Source organism: Podarcis pityusensis (genome assembly GCF_964106645.2).
Source record: "Podarcis pityusensis genome assembly, chromosome: 3".
Lineage (NCBI taxonomy): Eukaryota > Metazoa > Chordata > Lepidosauria > Squamata > Lacertidae > Podarcis > Podarcis pityusensis.
This window is the reverse complement of record NC_138026.1, coordinates 101063522-101086547: the sequence shown is the minus strand read 5'-3', so window position 1 is coordinate 101086547 and position 23026 is coordinate 101063522. Positions and strand designations below refer to the sequence as shown.

At 43.2% G+C, this 23026-nt stretch overlaps 1 protein-coding gene across 1 annotated transcript in view; it reads right to left on the bottom strand.

Annotated features, from left to right (window-relative positions):
• Positions 1–5132: 5132 nt before the first annotated feature.
• LOC308472913 (uncharacterized protein) overlaps positions 5133–23026 on the bottom strand; it is a 445281-nt gene continuing 427387 nt past the window's right edge. Inside the window, exon 2 of the mRNA XM_080998181.1 lies at positions 5133–6354. Coding sequence (XP_080854307.1) covers positions 5192–6229 — 1038 coding nt within the window. The 5' untranslated portion in view covers positions 6230–6354 and the 3' untranslated portion in view covers positions 5133–5191. The remainder of the gene's footprint in view (positions 6355–23026) is intronic.

The following is a 23026-nucleotide window of genomic DNA, read 5'->3' as shown; positions in this document are numbered from 1 at the left end:
CCTGGAAACGATGCCTTATGAGGAACGGCTAAGGGAGCTGGGCATGTTTAGCCTGGAGAAGAGGAGGTTAAGGGGTGATATGATAGCCAGGTTCAAATATATAAAAGGATGTCACATAGAGGAGGGAGAAAGGTTGTTTTCTGCTGCTCCAGAGAAGCAGACACGGAGCAATGGATCCAAACTACAAGAAAGAAGATTCCACCTAAACATTAGGAAGAACTTCCTGACAGTAAGAGCTGTTCGTCAGTGGAATTTGCTGCCAAGGAGTGTGGTGGAGTCTCCTTCTTTGGAGGTCTTTAAGCAGAGGCTTGACAACCATATGTCAGGAGTGCTCTGATGGTGTTTCCTGCTTGGCAGGGGGTTGGACTCGATGGCCCTTGTGGTCTCTTCCAACTCTATGATTCTATGATTCTATGAATATTCCAATATTGGATATCAATGAGTTTTAATGTGATGGGGGGGGGGCAAGAGAGTGAGAGAGAGCTTCTCTATACAGTGGTACCTTGGGTTACATACACTTCAGGTTACAGACTCCACTAACCCAGAAATAGTACCTTGGGTTAAGATCTTTGCTTCAGGATGAGAACAGAAATTGCGTGGCGGCAGTGGGAGGCCCCATTAGCTAAAGTGGTGCTTCAGGTTAAGAACAGTTTCAGATTAAGAACGGACCTCCAGAACGAATTAAGTTGTTAACCCGAGGTACCACTGTATTCCCCTTTCTGTCTCTCTTGCTTCCCCCCATAAATTTTGTTGAATCTTTTCATCGTACAATACGATAAAAAACAAACAAATCTAAATAAAAACAAAAAAGAATGAGCTAAGAAACTACAATGCCCTCCCTCAAAAGTAGATCTTAATCCTCGTCTCACACAGAAAGAGGTGGACCCTCCCAGATCTCACCTGTGAGCCTCTCTTTCTTCTCCCAGCCTCCCCTCCCCCAAGAGATCTTCCCTTCCCCACCTCTCAATCCCTTTTCTCCAAACCATATCCAGGTTGCCAACTGCTGATGGGCAACTTCAAGGCCCTTCTCCTTGTTTCCCTTCTTAGAGATCTTAATCTTTAAACCTACAGTAACTTGAACAAGATAGCCCTTCAGAAAAAGAGGCTGTCTTCTGTCAAGTAGGACACACACAGTCACCCTACATTGTATGACTGGAACTATGGGTGTATCTGGCAAGGGCTTTCAATGGGTGAGGGATACATCCACACAACATGTCCAAACCCTGTTGTCCAACTTACTGTTCCTCAACCTACGGACTAGATTCCAAGTGAAGAATGAGAAATACGACAGTAGCATGCTATTTCTTTAATAGCAAGGAGCTCATTAGCCATAAAAAGCAGAGAGCTAAGGGGAGAACTACATATTACATGCGATTTCCTTCTAAGCCCATTGGAAGGGTGGGGGACTCATACAGGGGAGAGTCGAAAGGTGTGAAATGATGCTTGAATGCTTCCTCACTGGCTGATTCCCCCATCCCTGCAAATCCCTTGGAAGTTTTAACCTCTCGCACCCGGATACCCACCCACCAGGCTAGCTCTGCTGCAGGGAGAATTGTGAGGGACAGAGAGGGTGAAGCCCACAGCTCATCCACCAATTCTTTCCCACAAGCCCCCCTCACTTAGGCTCTGCATATGTGCTAACTCAGCAAAGATGATGATTGTTATTCTGTTTTATTAGTCCTTTTTTGCCACGACAACTCAAGGTGGCTTACATTGTTTTGTACAAAACCCCCCACATACATACATACACTAAGAATAGCAAAAACAAAACCATGGGGTTGGGAATGTACATTTGTTAAAATATACATTTGTAGTTCTGAGGTAACGTCTTGCTCCTAATAATAGCAGAATGCTAGGCTAGTTTATCCTTTTTTGCATTTGTGCTGATGTTTAACCCAAGACCACCACCACCCCTCTCTCACACACACACAGTTCCAGAAAAGTCAGTCCTTCTCTTATCTTTCAAAATGGAGGCAAATGGTCTGAACAGTGTTTGCCTGATGTACAGTGATTTACAACCATTCGCAGTCCTGGCTGTTTACTGCCTCTGTCATGCTGCCACCAAGAGGCCAAAATGTATCAAAGCTGCTCATGTTGGCTGGTTTAAAAGGAGAGAATACTGCCTCCCTGCACCCCACATTGTAACTCAACTTTGTAACTCAATTTACACCATTAAGTAGATTTAGATGAGCTATTTGGTTGCCTCTTTGTGTTTATCTACTGCTTGTTTTCTAACCAAACAGGACTGCCAGAGGATTACTATTCCAACTGGTTTTAATATGCCTGTAATAACTCCTGTTTCGGGTGGAGAGGGGGCAACGCTAGCATAAATTTGGACCCTTTCTGAATTGGCTTTCTTTAACTTTTCTTTAGTTTTCTTTTGTATTCAACTGAGTTTCACTCAGAGCAAACCTGCTGAAATTAATGGACCCAAGTTACAATGCAATCCTATGCATGTTTACCCAAAAGTAAGTGCCATTGTGTTCAAATGGGGCTTACTTCCTAGGAAGTGAATAAAGGATTGCATCTTAGTTATGAATTTCACTGGGTCTACTCTGAGTAAAATTTAGTTGAATTATACCCTGATTAGAAAACATATATCAAACTGTGGTGGAAATGTGAAGAGCTGAACTGAAAACTGAAAAATGAGAAATGGAAAGAAACTGAAACTGACAGATTTACCCATCTCTAGAGGGGGTAATGGAGTATTCTGGTGGAGGGCATCTGAAACGCTGAACAAGAAACCTCCAATCATCATCATCATCATCATATATTTATATCCCGCCCATCTGGCTGGGTTTCCCCAGCCACTCTGGGCAGCTCCCAACAGAATATTAAAAACACAATAAAAACATCAAACATTAAAAACTTCTCTAAACAGTGCTGCCTTCAGATGTCTTCTAAAAGTCAGATAGTTGTTAATTTCCTTGACATCTGATGGGAGGGCATTCCACAGGGTGGGCGCCACTACCGAGAAGGCCCTCTGCCTGGTCTCTGTAACCTCACTTCTCGCGGTGAGGGAACTGCCAGAAGGCCCTCAGAGCTGGACCTCAGTGTCTGGGCTGAATGATGGAGGTGGAGCAGAAAGGAATTTATATTTGTGCAGAGCCTGTTCTATTTTTTCCATTTTCATTTCTGTCCTTGGAGCCACAGAAAATTCTTGAAGCCCAGTGACCTGTTTGTGTGGGAGAAGTTATAATTGCTCATGATAACACAGAGGGGAGAAAGTCTTGTAGCTTGTTGCCATGGACAGACAAATGAAAATTCAGGTTCTTTCACAAACTGGGTCGCGGCACAGACTGTAATAAGCTGACTCGATCAGCAGCTGGAGTAGGCTGCAAATCTACACAACAATGCAAAGGGTCGGGAACAAAGACTACCCACTGATGCAATATTGCTGTTGGGGCTTCCATTCTTATTTTGAGATGTTGGTTACATTTTGTGCTGCCTCATGTCTCCCGCCACTGACTCACTTTTAGCATAGGTTTGTTTTATCTGTGAAAGAACTGTCAACTGAGGACTCAGAACATTTTCTTTGCCTCTGCCTCTCAACCACTTCTGGTCTAGTTAACATCTTGAGCATCTACGCTCCCACTATATACTCTGACATACATACATACATACCAGGGAGGGACCAGTTCAACAAAGAACTAGACCAGGCTGTCTTGTGTGGCCCAGCCTGCAAACACCTAGTCCTGCTGGGAACTTTCAATGCCAGAGTTGGAGGTGATCATCACCCATGGGACAACTGCACAGGCCATTTTGCTACTGGCAGCATGAACGAGAATGGACAATGGCTGCTTGAGCTGTGCTCATATCACAGGCTCGGCATCACAAACACATTCTTCTCTTCCAAGGCAAAGCAGCGAGTGTCCGGGGGATATCCAAGGTCAGCCCCTGGCACCAGCTGGACTTGATTGCCACCAGGCAATTAGCACAGAACTGTGTTCATGCCGGCTGCGACATGGGTCACTCCCTGGCATTGAGCAAGATCCTTCTCCGGCCAAAGAGGACCCATAGCACAAAGCAGAAAGTATGAGCATGAATCAAGGTTGCCAGAACAGCCATACCTGAAACATGTTCTACTGAAATGCTCCAGAGACAGTGTCGAAGCAAAGTGGAAATACATCAAAGAAGCAACATGCAACACAGCTATGTCCTCCTTTGGCAAAAGACAGCAGCAGATCCCTGATGGGTTTGAAGCTCGCCTTAAGAACATGGAGCATGTTATTGCTGCAAAGTGCAAGGCTCTCATGAACTCCTAGTGTGGGAAAATGCTTGCTGCCTCTGACCTCATCACCTGAAAAGGATTCTTCGCATGGCTCAATAAGACAGGATGCCCACCTAAGCAACACAAAATTATTATGTCCTTCCATGAGAACATGCACAGCAGCACTCAACAGGATGGCTCATCCTTGGACATCTTGTCTATAAAGAGTGGCGTGAAACAGGGCACTCTTCTCCCTGCAACTCTCTTTGGCATATTATTCTCCCTGTTGCTCTCAAATGCCCTCCGTTTGACTAAAGACAGTCAAGGAGCAACGGGGGCCTGTTAAACCTAACAGGTCTCCATGCCAAGACAAAAGTGTGATGTGTTATTATCCAATAGATGTTGGCGGATGACATAGCCTGGACAGCACACTCTGAGGAATTTCTACAGAGAATCCTAGAATTGGTAGGGACCCCGAGGGTCATCTAGTCCAACCACCTGCCATGCAGGAATCTCAGCTGAAGCATCAAACAGATGGCCATCAAACCTCTGCTTACAAATCTCCAAGGAAGGAGAGCCCACTACCTCCTGAGGGAGAACGTTCCACTGTCAAACAGCTCTTACTGCCATATAGTTCTTCCTGGTGTTTAGTCGGAATTGTTGGAATTCTGCCTGGGTCAGAGGAATGTGCCACAAGCGTAGGCACCGGCAGATATTCCTGTCGACCTCCCCGCTCTCCACTCTGCTGATAAGCAGGCGAGGTCCGGCGATTCTTCTCAGATGTATGAGAGGAACACACCGTTCTTCCTCTCTCCCCTTTGGTGTCCCCAGGGAGGGGAAAGAAGCAGACAGAAAACTTTTACATCATTTATTTCTGCCTCTTACATCAGTACAGAGAATCATGTCTGCACTCAAACAACAGCAAGAAGAAACTCCTCCCAAGTACATCCAGTACGGGTCATATGACACACACACACTGAGCTAACATCCGGTGCTCAGTACAGAATGGACTGCCCCTTTGTTCCCATGGCAACAGTCACAAACATCCTGTCTGGCTTTCCAGCCACAAGCAGCTGGCTGAGCTGCTAGAGCCTTTGCTTGCTGCAGCATTGGTGCTTTATGGTAACATACTCCCCCTAAAGTATCAATGTGTGCCGCGAGCAAAGCGTCATCCAGAGAAGAAAACAAACAGTTGTTATATTTATAACATTCCCCTGTTGTTTCAGTTCCACCCTTGGAACTACCCGCCACTGGTTTAACCAATGTACCTCTCTGGTTGTGTGACTTCGCATTACCTTGGTTAACAACTCTCTGTTGTGCCTTTGTCTCTGACTCAGACACAGCTTCAATCTGTCCTTGGTCGTTTACAATAGCAACATATGCAAGGTTAGCAAACTCCTTTGAATACCTCTTGGGTGGTACACCCTTCGTTGCTCTCTCAGACCTACGTAAAAGTTGCTGCTCTTCTCTGCTTTCTGGTTCAGCCTCTGAACTCTCTGGAGAACCAGTACTAAGCTTAATCAATGGTTCATCCTCCTCTTCTGAGGGTCTAGTCATTATGTGAGATTTCCTCTCAATGACTGTGACAACTGAGCTGTCTGAGCTATCGCTGTCATCATCAGTACTACTGAACTCAATAAGATCAAACTCATCATCATCATCATCATCTGAATCGTTTCCTGTGGGAAATGTCTGTACTATCCGCTCTTGCTTTGGAGCACTCTCTAGGAACTTTGTGAGAATCACCTGACCAGATTCAGACAAAATTACTCTGTAGAGACCCTTTTCATATCCCACAAAAATGCCTCTGGCATTCTTTACTCCACCTGGAGCTTCTGTTCTCACATGAGACCCGAAAACCTTAAAATAGGCAACAGAAGGTTTTCTATTGAACAACTTCTCAAAAGGAGAACATCCCAACTCTGTTGAGACTTTTCTCAACCACACATGAAGATAGGACGCTAGCGATTCGGCCCAATATTCATGTGGCAAATGTGAACTCAGCAATTGTGCATTCATTCCCTTTTGCAATTCTTTGTTCACTTTTACACAGACCCCCCTGTTCCACGCTTCTTGCGAGACTGCAACTTTGTGGTCTATCCCTTTTCCATCCAGGAACTTCTGAAACTTCTGTAACAGAAAAACTTGCTTGTGATCTGTGAAAAGACAATCAATGTTAGCATCGTGCATACTTTTAACCTTGTCACAAAACCCCTGAAACTTTTCTAAAGTTTCTTGCGGTTTCTCCATCATATAAACCCAAGAATAATTAGTGAAACAATCCACACACAAAAGGTAAAATCGTGCACCGCCTCTAGATGGTTCTAGAGGACCAATCACATCAGCATACACCCGCTGAAATGCTCTGTCGACCTTCTTGGTGAGCTTCCTGGTGCTCGCACTGGTCACACCTGCAAGAGAGATTTTGTTAGAAACAGAAGAATTACATTTCATGTAATCACTTTGATCAAAAGTCAACAAATACAGTCCATCTTTCTCTTTGGCAGTAAGAAACAGTTCTCCATCTTTGTAGATCTTGCAGCTTTTAGCATCATAGGACAGTTTCAGTCCTTTCTTTGCAATCTGCGACACGCTCAGCAGATTAAATCTCAGTTCTGGAACCAGGTAAACATCACTTATAGTCAAGTTCAGACTCTCAAGATACACAGTCCCAATTCCAGTCGCTTCCAACTCCTGACCGTTGGCCTGTTTCACAGTGAAGCTTTGCTTCTTCAACGTCGAAAACAGTCCTCTGTGCGGGCACATGTGAACCGTTGCGCCCGTGTCAATTATGAACGAGTTCCCAACATCTGGCGTGGTTCCTTTCGCCATCATAGCCTTTGCAGGTTTCACCTGGCACTTGGTACGGCTTTTGCCTGATGCCTGAGGCTTCGTAGAGCTGCTCTTTGCTCCTCTTGACTGGCGCGGCTTCTTACAGTTTCGCTGTAGATGCCCAGTCTGTCCACAATTGTAGCATCGGACAGCACTCAATGCTACACCATGCTCCCTAGTAGCATCAGCAGTGGGGGAATTAGAACTCTGTTCTTCCCTCCCCCTGTCCTTTTCTTCCAGTGCAGCAAGTCTGTCGTGTTCATTCAGGACCACAGCACAAACTCTCTCCGCGGTCAGCTGCGCGGCCGGTAGGGAACCAAGCTGACTGGCAACAACCTTGTAGGTGCGGCTAAGGCTGTTTATCATCATGAAGCAAAACACTTCCTCCTGAAGACGGAAATTGCGTTCCACCATCTGTTGACGCAGAAACTTCATTTCTGTCAGGTGCGCTTGAACATCTCCATCAGGCGCAAGTCTCAGATTGGTCAATTTCTCAAAATACAGCAACGCTGAAGAACCAGCATCTCTCTGATGCGTTGTACGCAGCGTGTCCCATACCTCTTTCGCATTTTCTAAATGCTGAACATGCACCAACTGATCATCTGAGACACACAGAATTATAGCAGTCCTGGCCCTCACGTTCCGTAACTCCCAACCTCTGGTTGGTGCTGCAGGGATGGGGTTTTCAATTACATCAAAAAGCCTCTGATTCTGCAGCAGGGCCTTCATCTTTACAGACCAAGATGAATAATTGTCATTGGTTAAGAGAGGTGGGCAAGGCAAACCTCCCCCTTTCTTGGCATCCATCTTGAAGCCAAGCCTCCAGCTCACTCTGTCAAACAAACTGTAAAATCCAACAGTTGTTTTTTCCTTTCTCACGCAGGAAACTGCAAATTGTTTACGCTCTTTGCACCTGGCAGCTAAACTCAGGCTGCTATCGAAAAGTCCCTTCCAAGAGCTCGTAAACCTTGTAGCCAAAACATTCTCTGGTTTTGTTTCGCTTTCCCAGGCTTACACGCAGAGTCCAGCCCCTTTGCCAGTAACTTTCCAGGACCGTTGCCTAGCAACAATGCATTTCAATAGAACTTCTTATCTACCACAAAAATTTGTGGAATGCAGGCTTCAGCCTTCAAGCTGCAGGCCTCTTCCTCCGGAGCTTTTGTTTTCTTTGAAACGCAGCTCCGTGAACCAGGGAATTAATCTTCCTGCGTTCACACTTTTAGCCCGAAATGCAGCATACCTTGAGCTTTGTTGCTCTGGAAAACACCTCTTCTTTCCACCAGCTGTCTGTTGAGCCTCTGGCATTTCTCAGACGCTTTTCTCTTCCTCCTTGGAGCAGAGGAGGACAATCCACCAGCCTCTCATGCAGATGTCCGATGAATCGCAACCATCCGAAGGCTGCCACTGTTGGAATTCTGCCTGGGTCAGAGGAATGTGCCACAAGCGTAGGCACCGGCAGATATTCCTGTCGACCTCCCCGCTCTCCACTCTGCTGATAAGCAGGCGAGGTCCGGCGATTCTTCTCAGATGTATGAGAGGAACACACCGTTCTTCCTCTCTCCCCTTTGGTGTCCCCAGGGAGGGGAAAGAAGCAGACAGAAAACTTTTACATCATTTATTTCTGCCTCTTACATCAGTACAGAGAATCATGTCTGCACTCAAACAACAGCAAGAAGAAACTCCTCCCAAGTACATCCAGTACGGGTCATATGACACACACACACTGAGCTAACATCCGGTGCTCAGTACAGAATGGACTGCCCCTTTGTTCCCATGGCAACAGTCACAAACATCCTGTCTGGCTTTCCAGCCACAAGCAGCTGGCTGAGCTGCTAGAGCCTTTGCTTGCTGCAGCATTGGTGCTTTATGGTAACAGGAATCTCCTTTCTTGTAACTTGAAGCCACTGGATTCTTATTGATAGCCACATGCCAATCTGCATATTCATCCAGGTGCCTGGTGACTCAGGTCTGTCCACTGAACAAAATGTGGACTAAGCAAATTCCTCTTCCATCACTAGGTATACGTTTATCTATTATCTTCCAAGTTTAAGCCCCAGAGTGTTAGAGTGCTAAGTCTATATATCCAGATGTTTTCTCTCACTTCTAGAGTCTCAAGACTATATGGTTTCCGTATTAGAAATATTTCCAAGTCTGAAAAATTGTGGTCATCTAAGTGGAACTGTCTGGCGGCAGATAGCTCCCTCCCTCCCCCCCCTCTCTCCCTCTCTCATGATTTCTGAAATGTGTGAGAAGATCTGCAGTTTTCTTAACATGCCCCATGTGGGATCCTGAGCATCTGCTTTCTATACCATATACGTCATTTTTTTTAGGGACAGGTAAGGCTGTTGTCAGGTTTGATCTCACCATAGTGAGAATACTTTTTGCATATTTTGGGCGAGGGGTGCACTGCTGGGAAGAGACATGGTGGGTGAAATGGCTGCATCAGTTGGCACCACCTTCAGTTCCCCAGAATGCCTTTGGGGTATGTGGTTCAAGCAGAACCTAAACACAACAGTATTTCCCCAATCTGTGACTCCCAGCATAGTGCCACAGCTATTGGAGGTGGAACAAAGCCATCATGGCTAGGAGGCAATGATAGCCTGATCTTCAAGACCCATTGGTTTCTATAGGACTGTTCTGAGTGAGACTAGCATTGGCCATCAACCAATGATGCAATCTGGAACTGTTGATAACAAGTTCTGGTTGAACTCTCACAAGTGTTCTGCAGAGACTGAAAGCTGGTAGAAAGCAGACTAGCTGATGGATTCTTCAAGGGAGGATGTTCCCTGAAACTGAGCCAGACCATTGGTCCATGTAGCTCACTACTGTCCACAATGACAGCTAGGGGCCATCCTGGCCTTCTGGCAGGGGACATGCCAAGCCCTACCTGTAGATGCCAGGGATTGAACCTGGGACCTTCTGCATGCAAAGCAGATGCACTGTCACTGAACTATGGTCCTTCCCCAAATATAAGATGATGTGAGGTGGCTATGTATGGGTAAAGGTAAAGGTAAAGGACCCCTGACAGTTAAGTCCAGTCGTGAAAGACTCTGGGGTTGCAGCACTCATCTTGATTTACTAGCTGAGGGAGCCGACGTTTGTCCACAGACAGTTTTTCTGGGTCATGTGGCCAGCATGACTAAGCCGCTTCTGGCAAAACCAGAGCAGTGCACGGAAACGCTGTTTACCTTCCCGCCGGAGTGGTACCTATTTATCTACTTGCACTTTGATGTGCCTTTGAACTGTTAGGTTGGCAGGAGCTGGGACCGAGCAACAGGAGCTCACCCCATCATGGGGATTCAAATTGCCGACCTTCCAATTGGCAAGCCCTAGGCTCAGTGGTTTAGACCACAGAGCCACCCGCATGGGTAGTTCCCCTTAATTGTTAGCTGGGACTGGAGATAAAAGTATTTTCTGTTCTTTCTTGGTGACTCCCCTTGTAGGAGGACATATTATCTGAACATGCCTCATGAATGTGATGCAGGACATTAGTGAGAATGATAGCCTCTGTGGAGAGGGTGGGTTTTTTTGAAGTCTGAGGGCTCTTCTGCCCTGTATTCACTGAGAATGTGAAGGCCCTTCAAGTAAGCTGTCCCTTCACACTGGACATTATAGGGTAGAGCCCCTTTCCTATCCATGCACCTACCCTGCTGCCCTATTGAATGCATCTATAAGGTGCTTTTTAGTTGCAACCTTAAATTCCTTACCTGTGTCAATATATTTATTACTTCATATGAAGCCAATGTGGTACCCTCTAGATGTGTGGACCACAACACCCTTAGATCTACAGATGAAGGGCAGTATACAAATTTAATAAATTCCATTACTACTAATACTAATACTAATACTAATACTAATACAACTCCCATCATGATCATGGGTCATGTTAGCTGCAGCTGCTGGGAGATGTAATTCAAAACACCCAGAGAGTGCCATATTGGCTACCTTTGTACTGTTGGAAAACAACATGGAGACTGAGCACACTCAGACTGAATAGTACATCTTTGCTCCCAGAAGAGCAGATGTGAGACTTCTTTTGCAGACCACTCCTTGCATTTGCAAAGATTGCATAACTTTTTAAAATAGTTTGCTGACTGAGATGCAGGTTTATTTCTTGTGGTTGGATTAGACAAAGGTTCAGGCAGAGTTCCACCACTGCAATTAGTCAACAGGCTGTCACCAGGGCGAGGAAAAAGGGAAAGCAGGGTGATGCCCTTAGAACTTGTACATGAAATGTATTTTGAGAGAGATTTGTTTTTGCAGTCTGTTGGAAGGGCTTGATGAATGTTGGGCTGCCTTTTCTGTAACGCACACAAGACCGTTGAGCAGCTAGTTTGCCGGCCACCTGGATCACTTCTATCATCAGCAAATAATTCAAGGATTTCTTCCCGGGCAGGACTGCAAGCCACAGAACATCATATTTGGGGGCCAGTTCAGGGAGGATGTAAATGTTAGGGCAGTGAACTCCGGGAGTCTCTTGGAAGGGGAGATTCTAAATGAAAACTGAAAGCATTCAGGCACCACAGCAGCCTCCAAGATCTTACAGTGACCGTTCTTAGGGGTAAGAGCTCACAAGCCTTGTGACAAGTTGTTTTCAGTCATAATTTTAATGCAAGCATTCCTTATCATAAATGAAGAACTGGCAGTTCTAACATGTACCTCTCTGGAGTTCAAATTTCAGTAGGAGGAATTTCAGTGTGTATGGGGAATAATATACAAATATCTGTTCTTGTATATATTCACTTGGCGACCCTCCCTGTCATATTTTAAGAACAATACTTGTGGTTATGTCCTTTGTTATAACTCAAATAATTTCAGCAGTAGAAGAGCCAATGTGGTGTAGCAGTTAGAGTGTGGGACTAGGACCCGGAAGGCAGGGTTCTAATCCCCACTTAGCTATGAAGCTCACTGGGTGACCTTTGGCCAGTTGCCACCTCTCAGCCTAGTCAACATCCCAGGGTTGTTGTGAGGATAAAATGGGGGAAGAGAAGCATGCCATCTTGAACTCCACTGATGAAAGGCGAGGTATAAATGTAATAAGGCCACACTTCACAAATATGTACATGCATATGTGCACATAGATAATTTTGGAAGAGGCTATTCTTTCTGTGGAAGAGCAGATGCCTTGCGTGCAAAAGGTTCCGGGTTCAATTCCTGACATCTCCTGCTATAATAGGACTTGGGAACATGAGTGGCCCTCAGAGATGGTGTTAGTCTGCAGCTCCCATCAGCCCCCACCCAGCATGGCCAAGGGTCAGGGATGGGGGGAGTTGGAGTCCAGCAACATCTGGAGGTCTGCTGGCTGCTCACGTCTGACCTAAGACTTCATTGTTGCCTTATCCTTTATGTCATCATCTTCCCACACAGAAAGCTTTTTCAGAATCCTATCAGCTCAAATTAATGCACCTCACATGTATGGTCTACAGGCTCTTCCCTCCTTCAACCAATCTTGAAAACTGAAGGAAATCCCCCTTTCTTTCTGTTTGGTTTTACAGTGGTGAAGAGGAGTGACAGCAGTTGTGGTGTCAGGGACAAACTCCAGGACAGAAATCCAGCCACCACGCCCTTAAAAAAAGAAGAAGAAGAAGAGCAGTGCTTGTTTATATTTATTTATAAAAAATATTTATACCCCACCTTTTTTTGGACGTAGCCTGCGGCTCAAAGTATTGTAGTAGAAGCACAATAAATGCAAGGATCTAAAATAATAAGAATTCACAAAGACAGCACCATCAACCATTATTTAAAAGGCCAGGGATTAAAGGATGACAAAGAGTAGCAAAACAACTAAACAGAGCTGCATTTTGTAATCTAACCCTGTAAAGAAAAAAATGACTTTGGGAAAAGCAGTTAGAAAAAGATAGAGGTTGAAAACCTGGTTGAAAACCCACAGCATACAGACCGTGCCTACCTCTGAGGGGAGTGATATTGGGTGGAAATGACAATAAACCTTTTGCTGCCTTGTCTGTGCTTTTGGTGGACTGGAGCAATAATGCTCAACCAATCAAGCAACCTGTGGAGAAGCAGAGTAACTATGCAGACAGTTGGTATAATAATAATAATAATAATAATAATAATAATAATAATAGTAATATATTCATACCTTGCCCATCTATCTGGGTTGCCCCAGCCACTCTGGACAGCTTCCAGCACATATTAAAACATAATAACTGGCATACCCAAAGATTTTAGTGTTATGTCTCTATGCTGTTCAATCACTGCACTGACCTTCAAGGCAAGAAGGAAGTGGAACAAAATGTTTACCACATTTTGGAAGAGGAAGAAAAATATTTGCCAATTTTTGAAGTAGTACACATTGCCATATACAGGGCACCACTCCCCTTCCCGCAAAGGCATGGCGTCCAGAGTCTAGAATTGCACCACTGAAGGAGGGAGTGTGGCATGTGAGATATGCTTCTCTTTCCAAATCCTACAACTAGGGGATAGAATGATAATAAAAGCCAAACTCATTTTTGCCTCACAAAATGTCCTTTGCGGGAGTTCTATGCTGAAAATGCTGTGTCCTATGCTGTGGAACCACTGTAAAGGTTTTCTGAAGTTTTCATGAAAGCTTTTCCTTCCCTCTAGTACTTCCTAACTTCTTTCAGCTGTTTATTAAAAGGAGAACTTTTACGTTTCATGAATTTTAGCTCTTCTGGTGTAACCTAAAAGCGATTAACTTTTCCTGCAATCCAGGAAATAGCAAACGAGCTTGCCAAAATATTACAAGCCAAATTATACACAAGTATTCTATGCAAATAATACATATAAAAGTGTCACACCCCACGTGGCACTATATTTGTATAATTTGATAAGTATTAACACAGAAGTAGTTTTAGACAGCTACATAGCTTGGCGTGTGTATCTCTCAATATGCTGATTTCTTTTGGAAATTATACAGAATATTATACCTATTGTCAATCAATCAATCAACCAATCAATCAATTAGTGTTCTATCCCACACTTCATCACAGGAGTCACAGGGTGGCTTGCAAAATAAAAACAAAACAAAAATAAACACAGAACGTAGTAATAATCCAAATGATATTCATGGTTTGTATTCTGCTCATGTGCTGGTCTTTAAAAAAAGGAAACCTGGAATGCCTGTGCATATAATAGTGCATGCAAGATAATACATATAATATGTAAGCATTGTTTTTATTTTTAGCAGAATCTTGGGGGGGGGGGAAACGTACACAACTAACTTCTCAAGATCAGGGAGCAAGAGGGGAATTAGGATATATATGTGTGTGTGTGTGTGTGTGTGCGTGCGCATTAGCTCAACAACTAGATTTCAGAAAAATCCAAGCCCAGCTGCTGAATTGTAGCGTTCTAACAGAGCATCTGGAAAAGAATGAAAACAATAACTTGGTACTCTGTACAGCTGAATAGTAATCATTGTTATACTGCCCAAAAGACATTAAGACATACTTAACCCCACTGAAATCAATATGCTGAAGTCTGCTTGATCCAGAGTTAGACTGTATCCCAAAGGACATTGTAGGCAGCTTCGTATGATACATTTAAACTGATTTTTATGCCGGTTTCTGTGTCATGACTCCTCCTATAGAATCGTGGGAATTAGAATTCTTGGTCTGACTCCACCCCTAGCCTCCTTTGCAGAACTGGGGAGTTCCCTGGCCGGTTAGCAGGACTATAGCCCTCTTCAGGCATCACAATAAGGGAAATGCAAAACTGTGAAAGATGGCAGTGGTCACAAGTGCACTAGCTCCAACACCTTACCTCCATTCTCAAAGCAAGCTTCATGTGTATGGAAGAACGGCAGCAATCCCTGGATCGTGGCTAATTCACTGAAAAGCAAGTTATAATGCATATTTTCCATGGGGATCCTACCAAAAAAGAGTAGAGGACTGCAGTCCAGTAGATGAGCTTTACCCTCCCAATATCTATTTTCGTTTAGAAAATAGATGTACCTTCATTTTTTTTTTGCAAATTTGCATTGCGGGCCTTTGTCCCAAGTCTTTCAAGAAACGAATGATTCTTCTGCTTTCTTTTATGGCAGTTCCATTGCAATCAAGGGTTTTTGTAACTTCCAAGACAATATGTTTAAGCTAAGTGCTCTAAATACCGAAGCTCAGACATTCACATCATGGAATATTCAACCCTGGCCTTGATGAGGCTTCATAAGATTCAGATTTTAATTCTGTGGCTCTTGTTTGGGTGTTACACAGTTGTAACTTTACTTCAACATAGGTTGATGTTAAGAAAATATTTAACATCTATTCCCTTTGGGTTCATTAAACAGGACAATTTAAACCTGTCTAAATCCTGAGAGTTTTACTGCTTGATTAAAAACATCTTCCCATTCCATATGCTGTTGGGAAACACATTTCTCCAAGGGTTAATTAACAGTCTTTACACGTTCTGTATTTAGCTCAGGGGTACAAAGCCAAAAACATAAATAATGTCTCAGGCGGAAACAGGAGGTGCAGATGGTTTTTAACTCTGGGCCTTAGTTCATTCAAATCAGCCAGAAATATGTACTGCATACAACTGAAAATATGTCTCCCTACCAAGAACGAAGTCAAAGTATGGTTGCATAAAATCCCGTGTCCCTCTTGCAATTGTTAACGGTTTCTTTAAATGTGAAACGTTTCCGTGATAAATTCCATGATTAACTGAAAGTTAAGATAGGGCAGCCATGGGTTCTACTTTACAGAAGACAGTCCTTTATTTGAAGAGCTGTCAAGTTCATGTCTATTTTAAAGATAAAAAGAAACACAAGAAGGGAGAGCAGGATGCTTAGCTGCCCATCAGCAGCTAACACCTGGTCAACAGAATTGAGGGAGCACACAGATCACAATCTTCCCCATGGTGGTGAGATGTATTTTATTTTTTGTTTAAATCATAGAATTGTAGAGTTGGAAGGGACCCAAAGAATCATCTAGTCCAACCTCCTGCAATGTAGGAATTGCGATGTGGTCATATAAATTGATAAGGAGATTTGCAACATTAACAGCTTCCCTTGTGTTTCATAGCATAACCTAGAGACTTGCTGTGGGAAAACAGCAAAATCCTGGCTACAGAACGAGAAGGATACTAGAAGAGAGAGAGAGAGGCAGGCAGGCAAGCAGGCAGGCAAAGATCGAGCCTAATCCAATCGATCTGTGTGTTCCCACCACCACCAGATGATCTACCCACAGTTGGACCATGTTGCTATCCCATATGGGGATCAAACCAGTGACCTTGATGTTATCAGCATCAGGTGGCTGTCACCGATGGAAGCGAAAGCCCTGAGAAAGCTCAATATGGAGGTCAAATGGCTGAAATATTGGGAAATTTTAGAACAAGATGGAGATAGATTGAAACTGCAGAGTTTTGAAAAACTAAAAAATAAAGTGCGAGACTGGCTTCATTATTATCAGATAATGGAGGCATACAATTTGGATAAGAAAATTGGCTTCCAGGTGGAAAAATCAAAATTAGAAACAGAACTGTTAGAACCCAAAACTAAGAATTTGTCAAGAATGTATAACTTGCTGCTGAAATGGAATACTCAGGATGAAACGGTGAAATCTGCTATGATTAAATGGGCACAAGATGTTGGACATAACATCATGTTTGCTGACTGGGAACAGTTATGGACCACAGGTATGAAGTTTACGGCATGTAATGCCCTAAGAGAGAATATTATGAAAATGATATACAGGTGGTACATAACCCCAGTCAAGCTTGCAAAAATCTACCATCTGCCCGATAATAAATGTTGGAAATGTAAAGAAACTGAAGGTACATTCTTTCACCTTTGGTGGACGTGCCCAAGGATTAAGGTTTTCTGGGAGATGATTTATAATGAATTAAAAAAGGTATTTAAATATACCTTCTTGAAGAAACCAGAGGCCTTTCTCCTGGGCATAGTCGACCAATCGGTGTTAAAGAAGGACAGAACTTTCTTTTTGTATGCTACAACAGCAGCAAGAATACTTATTGCAAAGTATTGGAAGACACAAAATTTACCCACACTGGAGGAATGGCAGATGAAAATGATGGACTATATGGAATTGGCGGAAATGACTGGCAGAATCTGAGACCAGGGAGAAGAGTCGGTGGAAGAAGATTGGAAGAAATTTAAAGACTATTTACAGAAATATTGTAAAATTAATGAATGTTAGAATGATGACGGATTGAAGTTAAGCGGTTTCTAGCAGTAATGGTTAAAAGAATTGGAAAAATTGGTTTTTAATAGGTAAAAATTTAATGTTATAATATATTAAGATTAAAGATCAGGATTAAAAAGGAGGGAAAGGAATTGCTGGACTAACAAACTGAATAGGAATACAAAAGAGGGAGGTATGAGGAGGTCCGGGAAACAAGTAAACGTAAAAGAAGTGATGAAAAGATGGAATTGTTTTTAACTGTTTTTTCTTTTTCCTTTTTGTATTTTGTATTGTGTATTTTTCTTTTATTGTTAATTTTTTTATTAATGTGATCCTTTTTCTTGTGAAATTTTAATAAATATCATTTTTTTTAAAAAAAGATGTTATCAGCATCATGCTCTAACCAACTGAGCTATCAGTGATGGCAATGATTTCTAAATTTGCATCCAAACATATACCTGCTTTTTTATGGATTATCATAGGCACATTTCTGTGTGTGCAAATCTGCACACTCATTTCTGGTTTACCCAGTTCTTCAACCTTGGGTTTCCAGATGGTGTTGGATTTCAATTGATGTCAACTGCAGTCCTGGATGGTTGCCTGTGAGTCTGCATTTGTGGCCAATATCAGGTGGAAGACATTATATGCTCACTGTTAACCTGTCCTTTATTTAGTGATCCAAGAGGGAGATTTCTGAAACCTTTGTTGACATATGGAAGCAGGAATACTTTGGCAGAAACGGTAATATTTCTGCTGAGTGACCCTTACAGCTTTGTGACACAAGTTGTGATTTTTGCACAGGCTGCAAAAAAGATTAGAAAGAGAGAGCTAAATAGTATTGCTCTGAAGACTCTGGAGTTTAACTGGAAGTTGAGTTAGGCTGATGGTACTTCTGGTGTTTTGTTTTTTATAGTATTGATATTTTATTTATACCATGTTTCTATTTAGAGACATCTTAATGTAATCGTCATGAACTCTGCAATGCAGTTTCTTTTGTATCTGTGGCTATCAAGGAATCCCTTGCAGATGACTGCAGAGCCTGTAGACAGAGTCAAGTCATGTATCCACAAACTGACCAGAGGAGAAATGACCACTGGGGGACTTCCGGGTCAGCGCCATCGGTGAATGGTGGAGTTCCTCCGTCCGGAGGAACGGGCTCCGTGGAAACTGGGTCTTCCCGCCACAGCGAAGGTGGGGACCTGCTAGAAATCCCAGGCGGAGGAAGCCTGGGAACATGGGGTTCGACAGGGCACCAGGAGCGCCCCCCTACTCGCAGGGAATCCCATTTAGGGGCTCCGGAGCGAAGTGGGGTGAGAAGCGCGGTGCTGTGAACTGACTGCTACTTTCACGGAGTGAAGCCGCACAGCCATTGCCGGAGAGCGCTGACTTTTTCCTGTGGACAATTGGATTTAAAACAAGTACCCGTGAGTAGAAACGGAAAATTGGATCAAGAAATTTCTTAATTTGGCAACGAAGCGGGAAGGTTCAAAACAGGAAGTCTGCCTTCCGCTTTTTGTATATAGACTAAAGCAAAAACTTTGTAAGCTAAAGCCTGGAAAGCTGTCAAAAAGTCTAAATTTCCTTCATTCAGAATTACTGAAACCCCCTTGGAAGCAGGAGAAAAGGGGGGGAACTTTGTTCAACCCTAGCAGGAGAGAGAGTGAAGAAGGATAAGTTTCCACCGTCTCTAACCTGGGAACGGGGTGTCAGAGACAGAAATTGTTGGAGAGGTTCATCGACTGTGAATGGAATATTTTGACAGATAGCTAAAGAAGAGAAACAAGCTGATTCCAATGTTGCCTTCTGCATTCTAAAGAAACAAAATATCTGAAAAATATCTGTAAAACGAAAGTAATTTTCCTTTGTTGGACTTGCCTAAAAAAAAAAAATGGATACAAATAGAAATTGCCTCCTCTAGAGGGAGCTTGTCAAATTGTTGCTGCAGTACATTTGAGGGCTCAACAGATGTGAGATTAAGACCGTGGGAACAGGCTTTTCTGACCTTGACTAAGATGAGCTGGAAAGAAGACTGGGTGCTTGCCTTATGCAAAACAAATGCCTTGCTGGAACAGATGCATGAGAAGATGGACTTGATGAATGAGAAAATGGATTTGACTGTTGCAGTTAATAACTGTGGGCAAACAGGGAATATTGATACAGAAACTATCCAGGGACCAATTCATGAATCTGTATTGACTGGCAAGTGCAGAAGATAATGGAGGAGGATGCGGTTGCACCCCAAATAATACAAATGGAGAGTCCCAAGGCCCTACAGGTGTATGAGCCGCTGTCATTGAAGATTGAAGTTGGAGTGGGCCAGGGGGAGTCTGGAGTTGAGGAGGTTCCCAACGTTGGAGAGACCTTGGAATATGCTTTTAAATACTTTTTGGACTATATTGAGGATTGTGGGGAGTGGGGCTGTGGGGAATGGGCGGGTCTGATGAAGGGAGATGGAGACAATTTTGGCTTGGAATCCCCCAGAGGCCTACCCCTCAATGAGAAAGGAAAGAAACTATGAAAGAGACCAACAAAAGACAAGGAAAAGGGCAAGTATAAACAAGAAGAAGAAGAATTGCAGAAGGGACATGGAAGAGACTTAAGGGCCTCGGACATAAGGCTTCCAGGTTGATGGACTAGATGGAATGGACAGTAAGGACTGACACGATCCGAGACCAGGAAGAAGGGACGTTGGATGAAGATTGGAAGAAAATTTATAAAGAAAATTTTCTATTTAGGGAATTGGCTAAAAATTAATGAATATTAGGGAAAATGTTGAAATGAAACTATATGACTTTAGCAGAAATGATATCAGGAGTAATGTATATTGGATAACTAAGATTCAAGCTTTAAGGTATTTTAGGGTAAGATAAGGTTAAATAAATTAAGGTAATGTGAATAATAGAATATGCGGAAAGATGGAAAGGATTTGTTGAGCTAATTATTAGGTTAAATTAGGTTAGGATAAAAAAAAATTTTTAACAAAAATTGAGAAAGATGGAAAGAATTTGCTGAAATAACTAATTAAACTAGAATACAAAAAGGGAGGTGTGAGGAAGTCAATGAAACAAGCAAATGGAAGTTTTAGATATGTAATTTGGGATATGTGTTGTTTTCTTTTTTCTCTTTATTTTTTTGTTGTATTGTTGTATTGGTTTTTGTGTTTTTTTTCCTTTTTATGTATTATAGTGTTTTTTTTAAATGTTTTCTTTTTCTTCTTATAATCCTGAAACTACTAATAAATATTATTTATTTCTTTTTTAAAAAAAAGAAAAAAAAGAAATGACCACTGGGAGGAGTGGAGAGAGAGAGGAGGGAACACCATGGGACAGCAGTAGCAGTGAAACTGGACACTTTCATCTGCCGCAGCTGCAGCATGTCTTGGTCTCTACAGCCACAGCAGGTGTTGTAACTCTCCAATGGTTTCATTTTACTCCCGATGGCGAACTCTTCCATTGTCTCCCAATACAGATGGATGCCAACAACCAGGGCATTGCCTTGACTGTTTATCTACATGGTCTTAATTTCACTCTACATCAGGGATGGGGGATCTGGTGCTCTCCAGATGTTGCCAGGCTCCATCTCCCATTGGCTCCATCCAGCACTGCCAATGGACAGGAGGCAAGTCACATCTGCACCATACATTTAAACCACCCCTATACAGGGTGAGTCTTTTGAAAACGGCCCCGTGGAACATGTGTACTCTGTATCCACGGGGCCTCTTTTAAAGGACCCTCCCTGTACCACTTTAATAGTCATATAAGAGTGTTTTCAACACACGGTGTGGATGTGATCTACATTCCAGCAACATCTGGAGGGCCACAGATTCCCTAGTCTTGCTCTAGGTATAAATTCTAGTAGAAATACTCACTTGTTTCACCCAGATTATGATTCCAACCCCCAGTTTTCCCCTTCATCACCCATCCTTGCTTAAGCCCCAAATACAGCTTGTTTGCTTTTACTATCCCGCTCACTTGACTTTCTGATTTGCTGGTGGCCATTGCTGGTGGCTTTGCCCGCATTATGATGTCTGGCAGAGCCCTTCCAAGACAAATACATGGCATTTATTTGAGATAATCACATAGGCATTTCCACCAAGAAACACCCTTAATGTCAGGGTTTGCTAGTGCTAACCACCAAGCCTTGTTCAATAACCGAACCTTGTAAATAACAGCTTGTTCAAAGTGCTGTTTTAGAGGAAAAGCTGGAATTGCAAAATTACTAAGCAGGGTCAGCTTTAGGCTAAGGAACTGAAAACTGCTGATTTTCAATACTCTATTCTCTACATGACATGTAATTTAAACAGACAGCCTAATAATTGCTAACTTCTCACTATGAGTTGACCCAAGACATTTAAGTTTAAATATAGCATAATGCTGAGCACTGGTTTTCCATCTGATTTCTTTTCTTTTCTTTTTGACGCAACCGTTTTCTATATTTCTAGATCCATTCTTTCCCTGCAACTCCCTTTCATCTACTGTATCCGAAAGTGCATTCTTTACTTCTTCTTTTTGTCATAGTGGCAAAAGTGACTGGCCATTTGAGACTTGGAATGACTGGGGAATTGTAAAATACCACCAAAGTGGTCTTTAGACTATAATGTTAATTCAGCGGTGCAGAACTTCCACCCTGCAAGGCTAACTAGATTCACCAGGCCTCCACCATTTGGCTTACAAGGCCATTTTGGCTAAGCCAGGCCCACCTACTCTACCCTTGACAGTATATATCACATCAGGAGTTCAGCAGGTAAAAGCATGACTGAGCCAAAAGGGGCACTTGCAAAGCCCTGCAAAGGGGCACAAGGGTTTTCAAGCACCAGCCATCATAAGCCTTTATGTCATACCCTCCAACGTTTTCCCGATGAAAATAGGGACATGCTATTCATTAATAATCATAATCATAATCATAATATTTCCACTCCACCCCCCTGACCGGATTGCCCAGCCACTCTGGGTGGCTTCCAACATATATAAGAACATAACAAAACATCAAACATAAAAAAAATCTTCCCTATACAGGACTGGCTTCAGATGTCTTCCAAAGGTTGTATAGTTACTTATCTCCTTGGTTTGGGGTCAATAACTCCACACCCTTCAACATTTCACCAATGAAAATAGGGACTTCCTAAGGAAAAGCGGAGTTATGGTGCTGGAGGAGACTCTTGAGAGTCCCATGGACTGCAAGAAGAACAAACCTCTCCATTCTTAAGGAAACCAGCCCTGAGTGCTCACTGCAAGGACAGATTGTGAAGCTAAGCCTCCAATACTTTGGCCACCTCATGAGAAGAGAAGACTCCCTGGAAAAGACCCTGATGTTGGGAAAGATGGAGGGCACAAGGAGCAGGGGACGACAGAGGACGAGATGGTTGGACAGTGTTCTCAAAGCTACCAGCATGAGTTTGACCAAACTGTGGGAGGCAGTGGAAGACAGACGTGCCTGGCATGCTCTGGTCCATGGGGTCACGAAGAGTCGGACACGACTAAACAACTAAACAACAACAACAAAGGAAAAGCGGGACATTTCGGGATTGAATCAGAAAACGGGACGCCTTCTGTAAATCTGGAGCTGTCTCTGGAAAATAGGGACACTTGGAGAGTCTGTGATGGTTAGTTGGACTAGATGATTCTTTGAGTCTCTTCCAACTCTAGAATTCTATGAGTCAATGTTATATGGTGAAAGGAGTGAGAGTATGCAAGTCTTAGTGACTGGTGTGAACCAGTCTTGTTTGGGCTTCTGCCCCTTCACTTGTGTACCCAAGGGCATGTGTGGCACTGCATCCACTCACTGCACTTGGTTAGATCAAATAAACTGGACCCAGAAGAGCTACAAAGATTAGAAGACTACCGGGATCCAACTTTTTGAGATGTTAAAT